We start from the raw sequence: 24,364 nt of genomic DNA, 5'->3' as shown, positions 1-24,364 counted from the left end.
AGGACAGAAAACACATCACAGGTTAACAACAGCGCCCTCATTCAATCACACACCATACCAGGATTAGTCTATTTTAAAAGCTGTGTTTGCCAGATAAAAACTATTAGCAAGAGCAAAGAATTGTGAAGCAGCTAAAGATGATCAACCATGTGCAACGGAGCTGACAGAATGCAGGTTTCTCTTCACTGCTGATTAACTACCTTCTTCTGGAGAAACTGGGTGTACGCTTGGTCCTCCGTGGCACATTGTTACCTCAGCCCCCTTCCCAACAGACAAACTCACCAACACCCACGAACATATTTATTTTGTCTTTAGTGGGAAAAGCTCGGCAGTAGTCACAACGATTTATCGCCTCCAGCACCGAACTACAGTGATGAAAACATGACACCCGGGTGGACAAGCTTATTTTCTACCTTTATTTGGGGCTCTTTGTTTCGCTCCAACATCGTTCCAAATTAGTCGGCAGAGTTTGAAGAGATCTATTGACTATTAGCAATGGGAACGGGGTCCATCACCTATTTTTAGCAGGTTTTCCCACGTTTAAACATAACTTATACACGTTAATTTGGGGGGCAAAAGGATACTTGCGTATCCCTGGTATGTTTGAAGTCATTCTTACCTGGCTCAGTGGCTACAGCACAGTCATCACCGTCTGGACTCCGCAGTCAACAAAGCTCTGGAAGAGACATTGACATAACATCACAAAGAGATTATTGAGAACACTCACAGAGATGTTTCAAAGACATAAACAGCTGCCATAAAGCAGGCTCTTTTATCATTCTAAGAACTCATTGTTGGTGCAGTCTGTTCTTCAGGATGTGAACAGTGGGCATACGACACCACCTAGTGGCCTGCATGGACATTGCAGTCTGAGGACAATTTCTTGCCATGAACACTATTAAATAATACAACATTCCACTTAATCCCATGGATTTTTAAAGCCTCCATCAACGTTTTCCTCCCACTGGCCTCACGAGGATCTCAAATGAGAAGTGATTTGCGTTGCTTTGAAACTTAATTATGCTGACATCTACAAAAGAGTCACCTGATTGACAGGCCGTGTCCACTCGTCCGCCATCCAGTGAGGGGGAGTGTACTGTGTGTGGGGGAAGATGGGTCAGCAGTGCAACAGATGGCAACAGACAAAGCCAGATTCGCCTCCATGGGAGATTGGGAGGGGGGGTGTTGCGTGAGGGGCAAGCAGGAACAGGTGATTCTAAACCAGGCTGAACCCTTCATCTCGCATTCAGCAGAATATATGTAATGCCTCGGAGACCTTGCACGGGATGCTGTTAACTAATTTGTCTAACTGTGTATGTGCGTGTACCTGGTAGGTGTAGGCATTCTGTGCGTAGTTCGTCGGCATCTGTGGGATCATGACACCTCCAAAGTTGGGGTAAGAGTACGGCTGCTAAGGGAGACAGAACATTAGATGTTAAATCGCATATTTAAAATCATGAAACTGATTAAAGCCTGCAGCAATAAGTAACTGTTAAGTAAAGTGTCCCTGCAAGGATTGCAATTTAACTGCTAATGACTTTGACAGTCGGTGTTGTCTGAATAATTCACCGACTTAGATATTATTAGCAATTACGTTAATCATGCCATAGCCAACTTTATGTTTGAGATATCTTTTCTGGTAAATTGAAAGTAAATTGATAGATTGTTCTCCAGCTTGCACCTCTATTCTTGGCTGTGACAATGAGCAAACTTCCCCTCAGCGAAAGTTAAGATGTATTTCATTTCACATGGTTTAACAGAAAGGTGTGTGTGTGACAGCATTACAAATGCCACACAGTGCGTTTACTTCCTGCCTGCCGTAGGGACATTCTTGATAGCTTGGCTATGCGTGTGTGTTACCTGATTGTAGGGGCTGCCTCCATTGAGGATGGGCGAAGGTTGTGCCATACCCCCCCCCATGGGTGAGAAGCAGCCGCAGTAGAAGTACTGATTGGGGCCCATCCAGGGAGCCGGGCCCACCAGACAGGACGGCATGGACCCTAGATGAAGAAAAAGATGACACAAACATGACAACAGCTTGAAAATACATTTAGTGGGGAGATCTTATATTTTCACTGCCAACCAAACATCCAGTTCTTCTTTAGTGTATCGGAATACATACGAGAGCTCCTTTCTTTCATGATGGCAGGGCCCAGCTTGAGTTTCCGACCCTTAAAACTGATCTGTTGCTATAAAAACAAAAAACAAATATGAACACAGGAAATATTACTCAGTTGGAGACAAAAAGCATGAGAACAGCAGTCTGACAGACATCCACTCACCTCAACGATTGACTGAATGTTGACATCGTCATCGAAGTACACAAACCCGTACCTAGGAAGACACAAGAGAAGTCAGACCAAGTTATGAAATAAGCTAATGAATATTCCTAAAACTGATATGCAAATAAACAACCGCCCAAGTTTACACCCACACACAAGTTAACAGACGAATACGGGAGTACATACTCTCTGAGAAAAAGGACTAGATGTGTTCATGCTTCATGAATAACTCACTGCAGGTCACATGAATGCAGCACAATAACACACAAATGCATAGTTGTTCATTTGCTCACCCTTTGCAGATCCCTCCACGATATGTGATAATTTTTACTTCCTTAACAGGACCATATCTCGCAAAGAAGTCCCGCATTTCATTTTCGTCCACCTGAAGATCAGAAACATTCACAGGTGCTCGGGCATTGAAATTCTAATTTACAGTAGAATAAAACTTTTTTTTTTTTACCAGGTGGAATATATGAACGAAACACATCTGATCTTTACCTTCATGTCAATCCCACCAACAAACAGGGCATTGGGCGTCAGTTTGCCCTCAGGAAGAATGTAGCCATTGGACAACTTCAGGGAGGGAGAAGTCTGGTTGCTGCTCCTGGGCTTCTGGACATCCTGACAATGGATTGTTTGAATTATTGAGTAGGTAGGAAAACACCACACCACTGTCATACAGTTGTTCAGTGATTACACTTCAATGAATACCTATTGGTGAAGTACAAATATCTACAAGATCATTATGATGTGGGGGGGGGGGGGGGGGGGGGTTCTGTGGAGAGTTATATATGTGTATATGAAGGGTAGGAAATTTACATATTTTTTGGGGGGCACTTTTTGAAACTTGTGAAATAACATTTAACCTTTGTTCAAAAATAATAAATATACATATTTAGGCTTACAATATATGAGCAATTGTCATCAAATGGCAATAATAAGACTATTAGGCAGTAGTCTACAGATTCAAAGTGTTTTCTTCGATTTTTTTTAACAAACAAATCAGACAATCATATTCAATTGTGTTAATTATTAAGTCAACGATGCCTTGATTACATATACATCAGTCAGTGTATGAAATTATTGAGGAAGATATTTTTGTAGCACCTCAAATATTGTGATATTACCCATTTTTGTCCTGAACCTATGCATCGGTCATTGTGTGGAATTTTTGAGAAAAACATTTTTATAGCACCTTAAAAATTAAAAAAATTTGAAGGTACAAATTCAGTTCAGAGTTTTTACTTCGTAAAATATCTTAATTGACTGCCAGTCAGGTATTATTCATTTCCAGCAACCCTAAAATCAAAGAATAAAGACACTTTACGCACAATTTACATGTATTTTACCTTTAACTCACGAGATGCAGGTAGCATGTTTTATACTTAATGTGAATATAATTCATTTAATCTAATTTCCATTATGCAATATGTATACTTTGTTGGCATCTTATTCTGAAAACCAGATGTTCGTCTGAAGAAACCGGATGTTGTCTGACATTAATCTTTCCGTTTAACTTTCAAAGTCCTTCGCTCGCTCCCGATCTGCGCCGTTTGAATGAGTTTACCGTGAATTTCAGCATATAACGTTAGGTGCACTAAAGTGTAAGTGTTTGCTGAGTTGACCGCAGTCACAGGTCTGATTAAGAAGCGCTCCATTTATTTATTCGTTTAGAAAGTTCGGGGGCATTTTTTGCCCCTCTCCATGTGATATCAGGGGCAAAATTACATTTATCGTGTATATGTAATATATATATATATATATATATATATACATATACATACACACACACATATACATATCCAAGGGTGGAGCAGCAACACGATTAGCATAAAAAAAGTCGACAGACAGTTAATGTCAGTTATTGCTAGCTCATTTTTAATATAACATACCCAGCTAACATTAGCTCCCAGCAGCTAGTGCGCCTTTTTCGGTTCACACGGCGAATGTTGCTAATTAAGCTAGCTAGCTCGCGAGCTAACGCTAATGTTAGCACAGCGAGGTACTCAGCGAGCACGTCGATTAATTAAGTCTACAACACACGGCTTCAATTAAACAGAGCGACATGTTCAACAGTGTAGTGAAAGTACACATGACAAGTGTGGCTGGAACTTACCATATCTAAAATAATTTTCAAAATAATAAGTTAGCCAGATGCACTTCCACGGGCGCTTCTTCTGCCCAACAACAACCACCTCACAATTGCGGAAACCACGCCTAGTGCACATGACTATCTAACCCGTGTTGTCACGCGTGTGCACGTCTCAGCTGGCTGGGGCGCTGACGAAACTGCTCAAAAGAAGCGGGTCTATGAAGCAGGTTTAGCCAATTGCTGATTAAAGATATAAACGTGTGACATACAATTTAGCCAATCAGCGTCCTCAAATAGATTCCGCTGATTCTGCCCCAAGCTGCGCGTTCCCGTCCGGACTAGTCTCTACAGGCGAGCGCGAGCGCTGGAAGGAGAAGCAGAGGAGAAGCAGAGCGGCTGATAGAAGGTAACGGTCTAAAATGATATTAACGGTCGGTTACAACGGTGTCTTTCAGCAACAAGATGGAAAGGCAAACCGCTGAGGAGGTAACGTTTCTTTTCTGTTGAAAATACGTTTAATACGTCCTCATGTAGCTGAATATTTAACTATCTTAATGGACTGCTTTATATTGTATTTTATACCGTCCTAAAGGAGACCCTATCTGTCTAGGTTTGCAGTTTCGTTGAGAAATGTTGATATATGGGCTGATTCTGAAATGCACACAACCAAAGACGGCACAAAAGTTCACCACCGATGGAGTGGTCTCACCGACGTCACGATCTCCTTAGTTACGAGGTCGGTCGGCCATGTTGGAGTACATACAGATCCTACATGGCGGCGCGTAAACAAGGAAGTGCGGCGAAAATACAATACTTTGAATCACTGGATAGTGCATCAAAGGTTCGCTACCTGGCCAAATTGAAGGTTATTGGTAACTTGGATCCCTATACGATGAGTGCAGATCGTTTCAGTGCCGATCCTACTTATCTTCCATCGGTAAACTACGGCAACATCTACACGTATCTCGTGAACACCCCCAGTCCTTACACAAAAGACGAGCTGGAGTGCTACAAAGGGCTCGACGCTTCTAATCAGTTTGTCAGTGGATGGGTCCGAGACGTTAAAAGCAACGGTCGTCGACAATTCTCATATCGTCATTGGAAGAGTAAATATATACAGATCTGGTCCGATATTTAGCAATATTCAATGTTTACTCAGCGCAAACAGACACGTGTGTTTGTTTACATTGTACGTGCATGTCATTGTGTGCGTGTGTGTAGGAATTCACTTTCAACTAACTCCTAACTTCATCCCCCCCACACATATATACATATATACATATATATATATATATATATATATATATATATATATATATATATATATATATATATATATATATATATATATATATATATATATATATATGTCTGCTGTCACGGGCCGATGAAGCTTCGGTAACCTTCTCATGTCCAAGTTTAATTTATATTTCCTTTATTAAATACTGTTCACAAACGAATTTGTAAATAAAATCACTGACCACTTATAAAGTGATCCGCACATACTCTAGTGTACGCCAAATTCCATTCCTTTATATCTCGAGAGATGCGTGACAGCCATTTCTCGCGACGTCGCTTGGATAGCTCCTTCGTGTCATTTCCTTGATGTGTAATGACCGCTGGCAAACGAAAGAATGATTTATTGTCTCTATCAGCTCTGCTGCCACAACCAAAGACAGCACAAAAGTTCACCACCGATAGGTTATGCGACTCAGCCGTGCATGCCAGTGGCTTTGTGTGTACTCCAACATGGCCGACAGCTAAACTGTGACGTCACACGAGACCACTCCATTGCTATGCACCAACTGTCAAGGCATAATTAAACGCACGCATTTATCATATAAAAAGACGTGAAATAGTGTAATAAAAAAAAATAGTGTGCACTAATAGCTTTTGAATAAACAACGCTTATATCACATTTCATTTTCATTTAGTGTGCAAATTAAAGTCAAGCAAAAGTGGTTAGGTTACAAGGTTTGTTTATTGTCATTGTACAACACAGGGTTTGTTTGTTTGTGTTTTAACATTTACGACTTTTGTCTGTACTACAGATGGAGGATGACTCTATCTTCAACATGAGTCAGAGCAGAGGATATCCTTTCCCCCCACCTTTGCCCACGACGGCAGAATCATCAGAAGTGTATTCAGAAGTAAGAATATCACTGTGTCATATAAACAAGTGCTTTAGAGAACGCATGAACCTTCATGCTACCATACATCATCTTATCATTCAAGTTGTTATTTGACCCCAGATTCTCTTGAGGAACAGTTACCCACCCATTCTCCAGACCACTCTCCAGACCACTTCTCGGACACTAGCAAGGCCCTTTAAAGAGCTGCGTCACCACCGTACTCTCAGTGAGTCTATTGGAAATAACTACAGTCCCCGGGCCCAGAATTTAAAGATTAATAAACTCCAGCACAGACGCCAATACTTGGAAAAACCAGCAGGGCCTTGTATCCTTTTTATGCTGAAACCCAGCTCTTTGTGACGAAGGGAAGCTTGTCTGAAACTGTCTATGTTTGCAATGTTCTTTCCTTTTATTTAATCTTGTTATAATTTCAAATGTGCTCTGGAAACTTCTCAGAATGGATTTTGATCTTAATCAGGCTTTTAGCATCAACCCCATCTGGAGGGAGACAAAGAATAACACTAAGAAGAAGGTTATTATTCCCTTAAAGCGACACATTTCAGCAATAGCTTATTTTTGTTATAATGTTCTTTTTCTTGAAGCACTTTATCTGACTTGTTCCTGCTTTCACAGGGATACATCTTCTCAGGCTTTACTCTCACGTAGGCCAGAGCCTAGACCAAGAAATGTTGGCACTCCCAGCAGCCGGCCCATGAGTCCTCAAGAGCAGCTGGACGTCATGCACAGCCAAGAGGAGAAGACGAGGGCCATGCAGACAGAACCTACGCAGAGAGACCTGGAAGCAAGTATCAGTTGATTCAGTAATGAACGTGTCAGTTGCTGATTAGAATCTTTTGAGTCACTTCTTTGGCACATTATTGATCTTAACTTTTCTCACACAGCGGTATGTATACTATATCACCAATGGTGTCCCCAGCTCTGTACTGGAACCCATGCCACCCCAGCAGATGATGAACATCATGCGCCTGCTGCCTCCCGAAACTGAGGATATGAGTAAACACCTCAAGATTATGAGGGCAAACATGGAAGAAGAGGTCAAAATAGAGTATAACCTCAGCCTCAAGCAGAGCATAGGTATAAAACAATAAAGTGTTCTTTAATGACAGTACTGCTTTATTTGGAATGTCTAGGCATATGCCAGTATCACTTTAACATTGCTTTTATAGACTGTCTGACCAAAACAAACTCAGATGTCAGCTTCAGCTTTTCTTCATGTCTGCTGCTATCTATGTATCTGTTTGCACATTAAACACAACAAATAAGGATTCTTTAATACATGTGCCCATATGGGTTTGAAAAAATAGTCCCTCTAGTTGGTGCTTTTGTTCATTAATATTTCACTTGCCTTGAAAATGACAATCTGTTCAATCTATTTTGTCTTCCATGTGGTTCCTTGACAGTGGACTACATTCTGATGGACCCATCTGAGTGCCAGAGACTGTCCATATCCAGCATCCCCAAGCCTTTTACCAGGAGGGTGATCCGTGGGCCGGTGCCTTGGGCAACTAGTTACAAGGAGGTCCACACGTGGCAAAGCCAACATCTGTTTGCTGTCAGTCACATGATGGTCCGACTACAGGATGTCTGGCTAAACGGGTAATACAGAAGTGTGCCTTTGCGGTGCATTCAGTGAGAGTTAGATTATATTTTTACATATCCATTCAAATCCTACTAAACAGTCTAAACTTCAGCTTCCTTAATGTTCCAGTAATGTGGCTCTATATATATATATATATATATATATATATATATATATATATATATTTGAACAAAGAGGATGAACAATGTGTAAATTTTAATTTCACAAAACAGCAACTCTGCATTTAAATAAAAATGTTTTTAGGAGAGGTCTTTGTAGAAAGCCTTCAGCTTTCTCCTGCACAAGCTATTTACTTTGGATTCTGTATCTGAGTTTATGTAGGTAAAAGTATGTTTGCATGCATGTGTACATCTAATGGTATAATAGATACAAAGTCAAATAAATAGATCAAATCTTATTTCAGCTTCTCATCCTTGAGATTTATTGGACTGGAAGACCTTTTCTCCACCAGCCTCCCCCTCCTGCCATCTGAGTTTGAAGAGTTTATCCAGAGACGGTGCCAAACCACGAGAGATGAACTGGTCCAAAAGTGAGTACTGCCAACTTGCCAGACTGTGTCAAACCAGCCAGTCTTTCAGTGAGACCATAATGTGATGTACAGACTTAATTATGTAGTACCGGTAAGTCCTTTCATTGGCTTGTAGATCTACGTACACAACCAAGAGAGCTAATCCTGTTGTAGGTGCAGTCTCATATTACCACCATGTCCACTTTGTCAGAGCCAGGCGGCCTTTCAGGGGTTTGCTTTACACACTGCCTCACTTTAGGATTCCATTGCATCCTTTGTTGTGTGACTGTTGTATAGCCTGTTAGACCATGTAGCAGCCCTGAAATACGAGCCACTGTAATTTGTAGAAGCTAGCTTCTTTTTGTTTATTTCCATGTTAGTAATTTGCCCCTGCTTGGATACCATTATTCTGCAGTGTCTGAGTCTCACATACCATACCTCTGAATCCAGAGGGCATTATTTTGTCTCTATGGGGTTGTGTAAATGGTAATAAATAAAGCAAATAATAACTGCAGTAACTGTGCAGTCAGCAGAGCTTTTATTCAGTAGACACCGTGGATTTAAAACAGAAAACTGTGCAGAAAGCACTTCAGGTATGTTATTATCACACATGCTCTTGGAAGCGGATTATGATTACAGCAGAGAGACCATTGTACCAGAGAGACTAACACAAAATAGCTCAAACTGAACTCCCAATCATCTTCTTTCAGTTGGCTGCCTTGTTGTGCTGCACTCATTGACACCTCCAAGGACCTGTGGGTGCCCCTCTTACCCCAGAGTGAGCAGGAGGCTCCAGTTAGCGTCAAGGAGTTCTTCAGCTGTATGGCTGCTCTCATGTCATTGCAGCTCCGAAGCTTGGTTGTAGAATCATTACAGGCCCTGTTATATTTCTTCACTTTACATGAGGTTTGGACAACATTTGTAGTTGTTGCATTTTTATGCACGTTATGATCGTCTTTGAAATTGCGAGCGAACAGTCCCCAAATCGACTCTTTCTGTGTTCTTCAGGACGGCAATGACTTTGGCGAGGTGTTTGATGAGATGAAGTATGTTCAGTCTCAGGTGCTGCTGGTTGAGCTACAGGTGAATGAGCCTCACATTGACTTTAGTCCAAGCTTTCAGGAATGTTGGGAGCTCATCCACAGAGGCTTCATGGAAATCATCAAGAGTGCCGAGAAGCTCCCGAGGGTACAGTATTCCCTTAGCACTCCAAGCTTTGATATTCTTTTGTTTTTAGAATAAACAATATACAGTGCTGCTTCTGCTTTGATACAGCAACGAATATAATGTGCGACTGAAATGCCTTTGCCAGGTGGAATGTCACCTCTTTCCCGATATAAAGAACTTGTACCTACGGACCGTCGGCCCCGACGAGTCGCTGGTTACAAACCTAATCAACAAAGCCAAAGACGTCTTCAACAAGAACACCGTGGGACCTAAGAAGTAACGACACATGTTGAATTTATGCCTTTCAACTACCGGTACTCTGATTTACTAGCAAGTGTAGAGGAGCCGCTAACACTACATCTCATTCTTCAGGTATTTGAGCGTATATCAGAAATACAGCAATCTACTGGACCGTACAGCAAAGCAGGAAATCTCAGTTTTCCTCAAAGAAAAGCACTCGTTGGAAGGCTTCAGAAAGGTAATTTCCATCTAAAATCTACACTGAACAGTTTCTGTTTTCAATTGCTCTTTGCTGTCTACCAAGTCCTCTCTCCCCCTTTTCCATCCTCAGGAAATTGAGTGCTTTAATCACTTACGGAAGGAGATTGCCTCACTGCATGCCACGGTGCCCTTGTCCATGTTTTGTCTGTATGCTGGCAAGCTGAATGATGACCTGTGTGACCGTGCGGAGGGACTGAAAGACAAGATCATCATGTTTGAAGTGGAGGAGAACCGGGAGCTTAATAAGGGGTGAGGGGAAACTGTCCGCCTCCTTAAACCTTTCTAATATGAACAGCAGAAAGTGTCGGATAAATTCAACATCTATTCTTTTTTCTCTGTTGACTTTAAACAGCAAATCAGCTAAATGTTTCCTAAAATTGTAAGATTTAAGAGAGCGAATATCAACCATTCTTTCCCAGGATCTGTCAAAAGTATCAGGAGATTTCTGAGACCATCAGAAGCACCCCAGAAACCACACAGGAGTTGGTGTCTCTCAACCAGTACATTCAAAAAACCAGGGATGTGACCATTCACAAGCTGATAGATGAGATTGATGAGGCGAGATACCGCCTCAGCTTCCTCCTGGACTATGCCACTCTACCCTGTATGTGAAACCTCTCATGGTATTTTGCAATTACAGTCAAAAGAAATGACATGTAATCTACACAAATAGCACCATTCAGTAGATGACATTTCTTTCTTTTCTTTTATCTGTGTAACTAAACTTAGGCCCCATCCACAATTAGTTTGGCTATTGTTTTCTTTCTTATTCTAGCTGATGACTTGGGGCTGAACTCCCGTGTTTTCCATTGGGACGATCAGATCCTTACTGAGCTTGAAAACAGCGAGACTCATCTGGCCACCATGACAGAACAGGCTCAGGACGGTCTCCAAACAAGGTTAATAAACACTTTTCACACTCTGTCAACACCCACAGCTGAATGTGATGTTTACCAATGGTTGGTCCCTCCTCTGCTTTACCAAGGCACCAAAGAGCGTCCTACATGAGAACAGTTTGGCTCCAAGAATTGCAGTGAATTCAAACTAAGATTTTAAATCATCCCTTTACATTAGGCTAAAAGTCACTGACATCTGTAGCAACAACTGCTTTCAGAATCCCAGAATCTTTCCCTAACTGTTCAGAAAGTGTGTCTTCTGTGATGCACCACACTAACTATAGTGTCTCCAAAGCCAACAACTGAAATAACAACTGTTACCTCCATTTGATTATCTCAGGGTATCAGCGTTTCACCAAAGGCTGCATGATGTGGACGAGGAGATACGAGCCTTTGAGAAGAAGGACGTGTATGATATGGAGGAGATGAAGAACAACATGAGAAATCTCACTCAAATCACTGACAACCTGGAGGCTGCTATCACTGAACAAGAGGTAAAAGATGTTTCAGATACCATAAATATGCACATGGTTATGCTTTTGATTTCTAAGCTAAGATGCTAAAGCAACATGGAATATGTTTAAACCACTGATATTCTACAGGATATCAACAATGAGCAGACTTTGTTGGAGAGGGAACAGGAACAGTTCTCTTTGCTCCAAACCCTGATAGCTGACAAACAGCTATATGAACAGCTCTGGAGCACAGCACTAAACTTTCAGAGCATGTCAGAAGAGTGGATGAATGGTATGTGACTCACACTGTGAAAATAACGCCCATTTTGTTTTCAGTTTCTCATCGCTACTGTGGGACTGCATTAAAAAATATTCTGGCACAAATAACGACTACTGGCAAACAGCCAGTGCAAGCAGGATGCACAGCTGTTTTCACATTGCTGTACTTTGCTTGTCATTTAACTTCTAGGTCCTTTCCTTCACCTGGATGCTGAGAAAATCTCTGATGACCTTGACACAATGTGGAGAACCATGCATAAACTGACTAAGTCTTTCTCTCATCTTCTTGGGCCTTGTCGGATGGCCAGAATCTTCAAGAAAAAGATAGTAGAGTTCAAGCCGCACCTAGCCATCCTCACCACCATCTGTAACCCCGCCATCAAAGACCGTCACTGGGAGGCGGTCAGCTGAATTTATGTTTTAGTTTTGTTCGATCATCTGTTAGAAATCCCGTGTCAGATTCACTTAGTGAGGACCGAGTGTCCGGCGTCCCCTGTGATCCATGAAGCTGATGTGAATAATTTACGACACCTTTGTCTGTCTACAGATTAGCAGCATCTTGGGCTTTGCTGTCAAACCGGATGTGAGCAGCTCACTGCTGAACATGTTGGACCTGGGGCTTTCCAAGTTCTCTAAACAGTAAGACACTCTACTGACATTACACTGTGTTGGAATACATGCAAGGAGCAAGATGAATGTACTGTGTTAGAAGGAAAACCATGGCTTGTCAGGAAAAGTGACCCTGATGGAAATATTCAATTGATTAGAATTGAATAATTGTAGTTTTACTTCTGTCCTAGGTTGGAAGATATTGGAGCGTCGGCCAGTAAGGAGTACTCTCTGGAAAAATCCATGAAGAAGATGACAAGTGAATGGGCTGAGCTCCGGTTGTAAATAAAAATAAACATTCATTCAATGTTAAACACAGCCTATACGCGGATATGTGAGTTCTAGTACACGAAGGTCAAAAACGCCAGGTGGGGCACTCTCGCACTCGCCTGAACAAAGTGGAAATTACTAGAACTCTGAAGGATAGCTTTTGCCCCAGTTAAATGTCACATAGTCTTACAGAGAAGCAGTCTCAACTGCCTGCTCCATCTTAGAGATAGAAAGAGGCGCCCATGCATATCTAGCGCCTAGCTTATCTAGTTGGCCGAACATAACAATATGCTGCTGAATCAACATCTCACACACACTGACGTTCCAGAGAAGGCGGATCCCGGACGTGAGCCAGTGTGGGCGGAGATGCTCAGTGCTCCATCAGGCCATTTGAATGCTAGAAACAAATCCGCCTCTACTTTGCTTTGACCAATAGGCTCCAAAAGGAGGACCTAATATATGAACGCATGCGCACTCTGTCTAAGCGCCTTTTAGCTTTTCATTCACTCCTACAGAGTGAACTTTTTAGGTCCGTGCACGTTTAACTGCTGGACATAATACTTCTGTCACAAATAAACCACCTCCAACGGCACCTACTCCCTCTGTCACACTGGAGGCCATGATGGCTATGATGTCAGCAGGCGGTGAACAGTCACGCCCATGGGTCCCTCAGGGCCAATGGGGTGGAAGAGGAGGAGCCAGAAGAAGAGGAGAGCCTGGAGGCAGAGAAGCGTCCTATTTCTGCTACAACTGTGGGAAACCGGGACACTTCGCAAGACACTGCAGGGCAGCGCCACAGCAGACACAGAGAGGAAGAGGACAATACTCCAGAGGAGGAGGCGGACATGGCTATGACGGACAAAGACCACAGCAAGGGGCCCATCAGGCTCCTTGGGACGAGGGACATGGTCCCCAAGGCGGGGCCCATGCCACACAGGCAAGTAGCCAACAACAATGGCCCGGAGGTTACAACAGTCCTCCCTATTGACACGCCCCTCAATCACTGGCGTCACACACTCTACATTTCGGCCTCACCAGCGAACCCTTAATCAGGTGCTCAGTAAATGGACAGGATCACACCTTCCTCGTCGATACTGGAGCCACCTATTCGAGTGTGATGACTACGCAACCGTTGTCGGACCGGTTTGTGTCAGTGGTGGGAGTCTCTGGCACTCCAGTTCGACAATGTTACACCGCCCCTCTCCCCATCACATTTCAAGATGCAACCCTCATGCACAGCTTTCTCTCTGCTCCAAACTGCCCTGTCAACCTGCTAGGACGCGATCTGATGACTCGCCTCAATCTGATCATCTGGATGAACCAAGACGGTGTCCATGTCTCGTCCAACCCACCAACTAGTACGTTGTCCATGCCAGTACGCATTCTCTCCCTTGCTCCCATTACAGAGACAGTGTCCCCCACAGACGAAGAAGTTTACTGGCTACGCTGTCTCCAAACTGGCCCCCAGACCCCTGCCATCCAATATTGGTTCAACATTCTCAAACCAAAAATCACTCAGCTTTTCCCATACAGAACTCCCCTGGACCACGTCCACTGCACTCTAAATGTCACACCAGATCCCGACGACCCCTACACAGAAGACTGGGATGAAAACATGTCTCACCTTCTCTTTCAAGCCGTACAGAGATACAGTATGACAAACGCATATATAATCACATACTTTCACATACATACGTACCACAAGTGGACTGCCATTGTGACGTATTACATCTTCAATGTTGAAATGTTACGAGAAATTGACATGTTGGTTACGTTGCCGTCACTGTCTTAAACTCTAGCCATGAATTTCCACACAGAACATTGACATCAACTTGTATTAAATAAAGTTTATATTTCATCATAGGGTACCAATATCGTGTCAGCAGTGGATGACATCCAAGTGCTTCTTGATGACCACATTATTAAGACATAAAATACTTCAAACAACCAGTTTTAGGAATGCAAGATAATATAAGCATATAAATCACAGTAATCTTCTGGATCCAAATATATTTCATGGACTAGATTATCTTATTTTTCCTTTTTTGGGCTTCTTGTTTTTAGTCATTTATTTTGTAAACTATACATACTTTACTTTTATCTATGAGACACAACAATACCTTGTTGTTGCTATTTATCTGTTATTCTCACCGTCACTCTCCTACCCAGCTTTGGGAGGACAAGTTGCTGAGTCTGCAGGACATCCTAGACCCCATGTTGAAGTGTCAAGCTACTTGGCTCTACCTTGAACCCATCTTCAGCTCTGAGGACATCATTGCCCAGATGCCTGAGGAGGGACGCGAGTTTGCCATTGTGGACAGCTACTGGAAGGACATCATCGCTACGGCGGTAAGGTTCTCTTGAAACACAACTTCTTGTGACGGTTTGCGAGAATCGAGTCTCACGCACAATGCTTCACCATGGTGCCTTTGTGTTTTTTTCGCTGGTCCAGGTTAAGGATACCCATGTGCTGGTGGCTACAGCTCAGCCTAACATGCTGGCACGGCTACAGGAGTCCAATGAGTATCTAGATCACATTCAAAAAGGCCTCAATACCTACCTGGAAAAGAAGAGGCTCTATTTCCCAAGGTTTGGACCACTAGTACTATCCCTAATAGTACATTATAATAGCTTTGACTTACAGGGAGGTTAAAAATCTACTTGCAAAGGAGAACACTTCAGTTGTATCGACAAAACATTACAGACACATGCCACAGTGAGCCATTATATTAACATTCTTTTTAAGAGTCTTGTCAAGCGGTTGTTATGTTTCGTCTCTCCTCTTCATCTTCATCATATTTCCAGGTTCTTCTTCCTGTCCAACAACGAGCTGCTGGAGATCCTCTCACAAACTAAAGACCCAAGGTGTGTGCAGCCTCACCTGAAAAAGTGCTTTGAGGGCATCGCCAAACTGGAGTTCACTGAGGACGTGGAGATCATTGGCATGATCAGCTCAGAGAAGGAGACCGTGAGCTTCACAGAAAAGATTTATCCAGCTCAAGCCAAGGTATAGAGCAGTGCTTTTATACAGCGTGTCATAGTTGTATTATATATGTTGACATTAAATTCATATATATGTATGTATCATACCTATTTTATATTCTTATATTGCTTCACAAATGTAACTTTGTTGGACATAACATGTTGGAAGTATGTGGTGGACTGTTTCTGTTTGATTTTTAGGGTATGGTAGAGAAATGGCTGCTGCAGGTGGAGAACCTAATGCAGAGGAGTGTTCAACACTTCATCCATGAAGGAATGATGCAGTACACAGAGGTATTTGGGTATATTACTGTGTTTTTTTTAATCTATGATAAACTTGACTGACAATAGATGCAGACAAGTCATGGCTAAACTGGGGAGTGGGTTTAATTATTATTATTTTTATTAAACCATCCATTAGTTCTTTGGAGCAGTATTAAAAGTAGGATGATAAAATACAAATAATTATAATTATTCCCATTTATTTGGGTTCAGATAGATATAAACAGTGTAAAAACATTTTCTTTACTGTGTAATATTTTGTCTGTTTGTGCTGTAGTTGCCCAGGAAGAAGTGGGTGTTGCAGTGGCCTGGCCAAGTTGTCATTTGTGCCTCCTCCATCTTTTGGACTAGTGAAGTATCTGAAGCCATACAGACCAACTCACTGCCAGTCAGTACATCCTCTGCTAACTAACACAAAGAGAGACAACTTCTAGTTGACTGTAGTCTAACCTGCCGACTGATATTCCATTCCACCTAAAGGCCTATGTGGAGAAGTGCAACGCTCAGATTGCTGACATTGTGGAGCTGGTGCGTGGGAAGCTGCCAGGAGGGGCAAGGATGACCCTTGGTGCTCTCACCGTTATAGATGTTCATGGTAAGACAGCTGTTCTCTTAAATGGATCAAATATGATCTCTTGATTACATTTAGCTTGCAGAGAACATCTCACGCTCTTTCCCTCTACTAGCTCGAGATGTTGTGGCAAAACTGGCAGAGGACCGCATCTCCTCTCTGAATGACTTTGCGTGGATTTCTCAGCTGCATTACTTCTGGGAGGATGGAGAAGTGATGCTGCGCATGATCACCACTTACTTGAAATATGGCTATGAATATCTGGGCAATTCCCCCGTCTTGTCATTACACCGCTTACTGACCGCTGCTACAGGTAACTTACAGTCTATGTGATCCCTTATCCTCATCTTATGGATGGAGAGCTGCAAAATACAATATCACAGTAACAATGTGATTCTAACATACTGTTCTCAAGTTGATGTTGAAAGATGTGGAGTTCTTTTATTTTTTCAAATACTTTTTGAAATAACTGCTATACCAGAACTCTGATGGGGGCTTTGAAGTTAAACTTGGGGGGAGCTCCTGAGGGTCCTGCCGGCACTGGCAAGACTGAGACCATAAAGGATCTGGCAAAAGCTTTGGCAAAACAGGTACACCAAAATGTATTTCAGTAAAACACTGATCTGCATTTTATTTGTTTTTTTTCTTAATACTGACTATAATACTGCATCTGTTCTTTCTGCACACCTGCAAATTTCTGCAATTTCCCGTATTTCATCTCCTCTCATCTCGTCTTAGTGTGTGGTGTTCAACTGCTCCGATGGTCTGGACTACAAGGCCATGAGTAAGTTCTTCAAAGGACTGGCACAGTCCGGAGCTTGGGCCTGCTTTGATGAGTTCAATCGTATTGACGTGAGTACACGACCTTTGTTATACTGGTGAAATCTGTGTATGTCTGTGAAATCAAATGACTCAAATACTCTTATCTGCTCTAACTGAATTGTAGCTCAAGTTTCATGAACAAATATTACTATTCGGTTTAGTATTGGTTTGTGTTATTGTTAAAATGTTGATGATGAAACTTGAATGGTCTGTTTGGCCTCTCGCATAAAGAATCAAGTTAAGATTCATTATAGATTTCAAATCAATAATAACTAAGACCTGTTTTCCTCAACCACAGACACCAAGCTAAATCTAGATCATTAGCAACTCGGCAGGTTACAGAGACACTGCTTTTGATTTTATACCAAGTTAATTGGATTATTTTAGTACTCTTTAAAATGTCTAAACAGAGGTTGATTAACGGATTGCAACACATACAAAACACTGCTGCTAGAGGTTTCTGAAAAAAATGTGAAATTGCAGATTATAACTCTGCATTGCACTGGCTTCATTTTTAACATAGAGTCAAGTACAAGCACCTTTTTATATATCAGAATGTCCATTATTTCATATCCTGTCTTGTGCTCTCTCATCTTCTATTGCAAACAATGCACCATGTAAAAGGGCACCTTGAATTACATCTACATGTTTTGTATCCAAGCAATAAAATGGCAAACACGCCTGCACTTATGTTGTCTACGTGCTGTTTGCTGTTTGAATGCAAAGAAAAGCTACTTCACAGCTAACAGCTCCCACTTGAGGAGAATAGTTAGACTGCAAAATGTAAGCTTAGGAGTGAATTACAACCATTTCAATATGGCTCGTTTGCATCTTAAAATTCGTAAATATAGAGATATATAACAAATAGAGATTATGCTTATGATGGCCTGATGATGATGATGAATATTATATATTGTTATTTCTCAGTCACAATGCATTCCAATGATTGTGTCTGATTAAAGCATTAATGCGTTTTACAAATTTGTTCACAAAATCAGTCAGTCAGTGTTTGCGTGTGTTGCACAGGTGGAGGTTCTCTCCGTGGTGGCTCAGCAGGTCCACTGCATACAACAGGCCATTGCCAAGAATATGAAGACCTTCCTGTTTGAGGGGACAGAGCTGTTACTCAACCCAACCTGCTCTGTGTTCATCACCATGAACCCTGGCTATGCTGGCAGGGCTGAGCTCCCTGACAACCTAAAGGTACATCCCTTTAGCACTATAGCATAGTCTTAAACATTACTCAACAGAGCAGAATCTGATGATGAGAAAAAAATGGGGGAAAACTAAAGAGAGAATAAGATGCTGGAACTGTACACCCATCACTCTTGTCTTGTAGGCTCTTTTCCGTACAGTGGCTATGATGGTGCCAGACTATGGTCTCATTGGTGAAATCTCATTATACTCCATGGGCTTCATTGACTCTCGCAGGTAAGTGTGAATGATGTCCTGGACAAAATCATTTTATGAAGTATATTTTTGGGGGCTAGATTTAGCTCCCGGTTGGTTCCTTCACCAAGCCTCATACATCTCAAATTCCAGCCTGTCCCAGAAGATTGTGGCCACCTACCGCTTGTCTTCCGAGCAGTTGTCCTCCCAGCACCACTATGACTATGGTATGCGAGCTGTGAAGTCTGTGCTGACTGCAGCGGGGAATCTGAAGCTGACGTACCCCGAGGAGAATGAGAGTGTGCTGTTGCTTAGAGCGCTGATGGACGTTAACATGGCCAAGTTTCTGGCACAGGATGTGCCACTGTTTCAGGTGACAGATTTTGACGCAAATACAATTGTAATTTCTAGTATTTGGTTTTTCTGTGCATGGAATCAATTGGTTTACAAATGATTCAGTTAAATTCTCCCTCTGCTGCCCACAGGATATCATCTCTGACTTATTCCCTGGCGTAGTTCTTCCAAAACCAGACTATGATCTTCTCCTCAAGGCTCTTAATGACAACGTTGCTAAGCTCAACCTCCAGTCTGTTCCATGGTTCATTGGCAAAATTATTCAGGTACCAATGAGGACTAATTCTTTGCAATACTTAGGACTCATAAAAGATGTTTGGCTTGTTGTTTTTGACCATTTCACAGCTGTAAAAATAAACATTCCAAATGTGTCCTAGTTTATTTCCTGAATGACATAAGCTGACAGGAAGTAAACATGGACCAAAGCTGTTGCCAAGCAATACAACTGTGTTCAAACTGCATACTTCTGACACTTGAATGGACTCAGACTGTGATTTGTGATGATGGACAGGTGTATGAGATGATGATGGTACGCCATGGCTTCATGATAGTAGGAGACCCTCTCGGAGGAAAGACTTCTGCATATAAAGTTCTTGCTGCTGCCCTCGGAGACCTTTGTGAAGGTTGGTATTTCAGAGAAAATGTATCTTTTAGTTGAACTAGCAAGTCATTAGCAAAGATATGATGCTGTTTTGATTTATAATAGTTTATTCTCTCTCATTTCACTTTTTCAGCCAAGTTGATGGAGGAGTTTGCTGTGGATTACTGCATTATCAACCCCAAGGCCATCACCATGGGCCAGCTGTATGGCTGCTTTGATCAAGTCAGCCATGAGTGGTCTGATGGTGTGCTGGCCACCTCCTACAGGGATCAGGCGATCTCCACCTCAGAAAATCGACAATGGATCATCTTTGATGGGCCCATTGATGCTGTCTGGATTGAGAACATGAATACTGTGCTGGCTGACAACAAGAAGGTACTGGCCACTTTGATGCGTTTAATGAAATTGTATGCAGACATTCATCGTTTTTGTAAAGGATTTCCCTCTGATTTACAGCCTTTAAATAAGATGCCTCTGTCTTGTTCACTCTCCAGCTTTGTCTCATGAGTGGTGAGATTATCCAGATGAGTAGCAAGATGAGTCTGATCTTTGAATCTGCTGACCTGGAGCAAGCCTCTCCAGCTACCGTCAGTAGGTAAGTAGAACAGACAGAAGCTGCACCAGCAACTGTAGTATACCGTGTAAATATAGAAAGTACACATTTTGAAAGTTTAAAAGTTGCTGTATTGGGGTTTTTGAGTGTAACCATCTGCCTACAGGTGTGGTATGATCTACATGGATCCTCAGCAGCTGGGCTGGACTCCTTTCAGAGATTCCTACATGAACACACTGCCTGAAAGCCTGAGCAGTGAACATAGAGAACTGGTGATGGATCACAAACACGCATTTGTCTGAATCTGCTCATTGATTACAGTCAATTTCTATCCTTTACTGTCCTATGATGTGTCTTATACCTGCCTCGTTGACCTTTTGTCCCACAGATAGTGGACCTGTTTGATTGGCTAGTTAAACCCTGTCTGGACTTCATAGACAGGGAGTGTCGTTTTGTGGTTCAAACATCTCCCATTCACTTAGCCTACAGTCTGATGAAGTTGTACACCTGCCTGATGGGTTAGTAAGAATTATAGTCGATTAACAATTTATACATGTTTCTTTATCATCAGTATGAGTGTATGTGTTAACATTCCTGTCTATACCCAGATGAAATCTCTGCGTCAGGAGTCGATGGCACCCAAATGTCCTGCCAGCAGATCACCAGGTGGCTGCAGAGTCTGTTCCTATTTGCGGTTGTATGGACTTTGGGTGGAACCATCACCGGGGACTGTCGTAAGAAGTTTGATGTCTTCTACCGCAGTCTGATCATGGGCATGGACGATGAGCACCCTCGGCCTAAGACTATCAAACTCAAGAAGGACAACATCTTCCCTGAGACAGGTCACAAAATAGATTTACGTATATCGTTACTATACCAATTTAATAAAAACCTGCTTCTTTGACATTATAAAGGCCTGTTGTTTACTTATTGTTTTTCAGGCACTGTCTATGACTACTACTTTCATAAGGATGGACAAGGACAGTGGAATATATGGACTCATTCTATCACAATTGAAGAAAATGTCATTCCAGTTGCAGCCAATGTGAGTGTGTTTATATCACAGAGGTTAACTGCTGCTAAAGAGGCCACCGGGAATGTCCATGTTCACTGAAACTCTGCTTAACCTTACCAGGTGTCAGACCTCATCATCCCAACTATGGAGACAGCACGTCAGCTTTTTTTCCTGCGTACCTACCTGGCACATGAAATACCCATGCTGTTTGTTGGGCCCACTGGCACTGGCAAATCTGTCATCATCAAAAGCTTCTTGGTAAATCTGCCTAAAGAGCAGTACATACCAAACTGTATCAACTTCTCTGCCCGAACCTCAGCGAATCAGACCCAAGACATCATCATGGCCAAGCTGGACCGAAGAAGGAGGGGCGTGTTTGGACCTCCTGTGGGAAAGAAGTGCATCGTCTATGTCGGTAAAGATAGACACAGATACAGCATAATCCCATTCTGTTGGGTTAAAAGTAGATCATTGAGTGCTTTATAGTCATTCACTTTTCATGTACAATTTGACTTATCGTTATCTCCTCTACGTAGATGATCTGAACATGCCAGCGAAAGAAATATATGGCGCCCAACCCCCAATTGAGCTGTTAAGACAGTGGATTGACCATCATCACTGGTATGACAAGAAGGACACCTCCAAACTAAACATCGTGGACGTGCTGTTCATGTCTGCAATGGGGCCTCCTGGTGGTGGGAAAAATGACATTACAAGTATGTTTGAAATAATGATTTATTTGGTATTAGTAATTCCATTAAAGAAAGCAGCTGGCGAAATTCACAAAATGTTTCAAATCCTAGGCCGCTTCACCCGCCACTTGAATATCATCTCAATTGATTCCTTTGATGATAAAACACTGACCAAGGTATTCGGCTCCATTGCTGACTGGCACTTCAACAAAGGCTTTGATGCTTCTTTCTACAGGTAACTTGTCAAATATGTATTACAATGTCAACCAGTGGTTGAATGATTTAAATTGTCTGTCAGAAAGATTTACTGTATTTTGACTTATGTCCTAGGCTAGGAAAGATCATGGTCCAGGCCACCATGGCAGTCTATAAGGACACCATGGACAGCTTCCTCCCCACCCCGCTTAAGTCGCACTACATCTTCAACCTGCGGGACTTTTCTCGAGTGATACGGGGTGTGCTCTTGGCTCCACTTACACACATGCAGGCAAGTGAGGAAACAACAGTGAAATGTTTCATTTAATTGTTCTGAATTGATGTATCTCATCCTCATGTATGTTGTCCTATTCGTGTCAGGATGGACACAAACTGATCCGCCTGTGGATCCATGAGGTCTATCGTGTTTTCTATGATCGCCTCATTGACGACAAAGAGAAGGAGACATTCTTTGGCATCGTAAAAGAGAGAACCTCAAACTTCTTTCAGCAGAGTGTGGAAAAGGTACACATGTGATAAGTGCGCACAAACACTCTGCATTTTTTTTTCTCACAAATTATGAACAAATATGACTAAATTTCAGTTTAGTAGATTATGGTCAAAATCAGTTTAAAGGGGCCAAATCTGAGATTGGGAGCATTTTAGTTGCCGCTTAACTGCTAACCGGTGGGTCATGCTCACATGCACTAACATGCACTAAAAGCATGCACGGTCGGCCCCACTATGTCAACAAAGCAAGGAGAAGCTTGAATAATAACACACACTTAGGAAGAATGACTACGTTTTCTGCTCAGGTAGACATTATTCAACGATCTCTTTAGAGAGCAAATAGTTGTGTGCTGCTATATTAAGGTTCAGAATGTTAAATACAGCTCCTTGTAAAGGGTTTCTGCTCTTAGATACATTTTGTCCTTCATAACTACTTCTGCATCCATGTGCTAGTGGGGAAGCACAAATGTAAAGAAGTTATCTGGGTACAAAGCAGCACTGCAGTCGCAAGGTTTGTTTTTAGAAAGTCCGATTAAATAAACAAACAAATTGGGAGAGAGGCTGCTGCTTTATCTAGTGTAGTGTGTTGCGGTCTTGATTTAAAACTATAGTGTCTGTGTTTAATCCTAAATCTCTTCTATTGTTGTCTAGCTCCTGAGCCATCTAAATCCAGATGGCAAGGTAGCAGACGAGAGCATCCGTAACTTGTTCTTCGGTGACTATGCCAAGCCTGATTCCGATGTTAAGGCCTACGATGAAATCTCAGACTTGTCTGCCTTACAAGAAGTGATGGAGTTCTACCTGGATGAGTTCAACAGCTGCAACAAGGCACCAATGTCCCTTGTGATGTTCAAATTTGCCATTGAGCACATTTCCCGCATCTGCCGTGTGCTAAAACAAGACAATGGCCACCTTCTGCTCGTTGGCATTGGCGGTTCGGGGCGTCAAAGCGCCACAAAGCTGGGCACCTTCATGAATGGTTACGTCCTGTCCCAGATTGAGTTGACCAGGAACTACAGCTTGTCGGACTGGCGTGATGACCTGAAGCAGATAATGGCTGCTACAAGCCCTAAAAGCTGGTCCTGTAGGCCTTGTGGCGTGATCATGAAGTTCAGCAGACAGACTTTTGCAGCCACCTCTGGGAGATAGTGAGGGTTCCTCAGCTCAGTGGTCATGTAGAACAAAAAGTCTTTAGAATATTCCACAATATTCTCCCCTATTTTCATAAACTCCACACCCTGTTGTTTGAAGGTCTGCTTCAGCAACAGAGGCTCAAGTACCGGATCAAGTTCCTCTCCGACGTTCTCCAAAAGAACTGGGGTTCCAAACTGGATGCAGTTCTCCAAAACTCTCACATAGTTTTCGTCGGACAGCTTCCGAACCACAGCGTGATGCAGCTGCTGAGGATGCTCTCAGTGGCGCCTCGGTAGAATGAGAGCATGATGGGGGGGGGGGGGCTCCTGCTCGCTTGAGCTTCCTAATGAAGTACAGGCGTTGCTGGGCCTTCTTTGCCAGTGCAGTGGTGTTGCTGTTCCAGGTGAGGTCATCTGTGATTGTCACACCCAGGAATTTGGTGCTGGGTT

The 24,364-nt window shown here is 42.4% G+C and overlaps 2 protein-coding genes across 2 annotated transcripts; one reads left to right on the top strand and one right to left on the bottom strand.

Moving 5' to 3' along the window:
• Nucleotides 1–631: 631 nt before the first annotated feature.
• dazl (deleted in azoospermia-like) lies at nt 632–7,464 on the bottom strand (the record flags this gene model as incomplete). Its single annotated transcript, XM_079287811.1, has 9 exons — nt 632–676; nt 1,046–1,096; nt 1,328–1,408; nt 1,861–2,000; nt 2,123–2,189; nt 2,283–2,334; nt 2,576–2,667; nt 2,784–2,906; nt 7,432–7,464. The coding sequence occupies 9 exons, from the start codon at nt 7,462–7,464 to the stop codon at nt 632–634; spliced, it is 684 nt and encodes a 227-aa protein (XP_079143937.1).
• Nucleotides 7,463–23,930, top strand: LOC306791172 (dynein axonemal heavy chain 3-like; the record flags this gene model as incomplete). The annotated part of the gene is given in 45 exon segments (XM_079287810.1): nt 7,463–7,604; nt 7,931–8,126; nt 8,534–8,659; nt 9,349–9,544; nt 9,647–9,826; nt 9,951–10,081; nt 10,178–10,283; nt 10,377–10,555; nt 10,726–10,910; nt 11,082–11,205; nt 11,543–11,696; nt 11,805–11,949; nt 12,127–12,338; nt 12,484–12,575; nt 12,737–12,823; nt 14,440–14,467; nt 14,680–14,743; nt 14,746–14,792; nt 14,985–15,164; nt 15,268–15,404; nt 15,621–15,822; nt 15,999–16,091; nt 16,357–16,467; nt 16,560–16,674; nt 16,766–16,918; nt 16,921–16,963; nt 17,132–17,240; nt 17,389–17,502; nt 18,499–18,675; nt 18,812–18,903; nt 19,015–19,234; nt 19,347–19,481; nt 19,727–19,838; nt 19,950–20,191; nt 20,311–20,411; nt 20,536–20,641; nt 20,758–20,887; nt 20,978–21,211; nt 21,311–21,414; nt 21,505–21,799; nt 21,921–22,100; nt 22,188–22,311; nt 22,407–22,563; nt 22,653–22,796; nt 23,433–23,930. Coding segments are annotated over 45 exon segments (6,702 nt in total).
• Nucleotides 23,931–24,364: the final 434 nt, after the last annotated feature.

The sequence above is a fragment of the Melanostigma gelatinosum genome (assembly GCF_949748355.1).
Source record: "Melanostigma gelatinosum genome assembly, chromosome: 17".
NCBI classification, from domain to species: domain Eukaryota; kingdom Metazoa; phylum Chordata; class Actinopteri; order Perciformes; family Zoarcidae; genus Melanostigma; species Melanostigma gelatinosum.
Note: the sequence above shows the minus strand (reverse complement) of the source record. Positions and strands in the feature narration are given on the sequence as shown.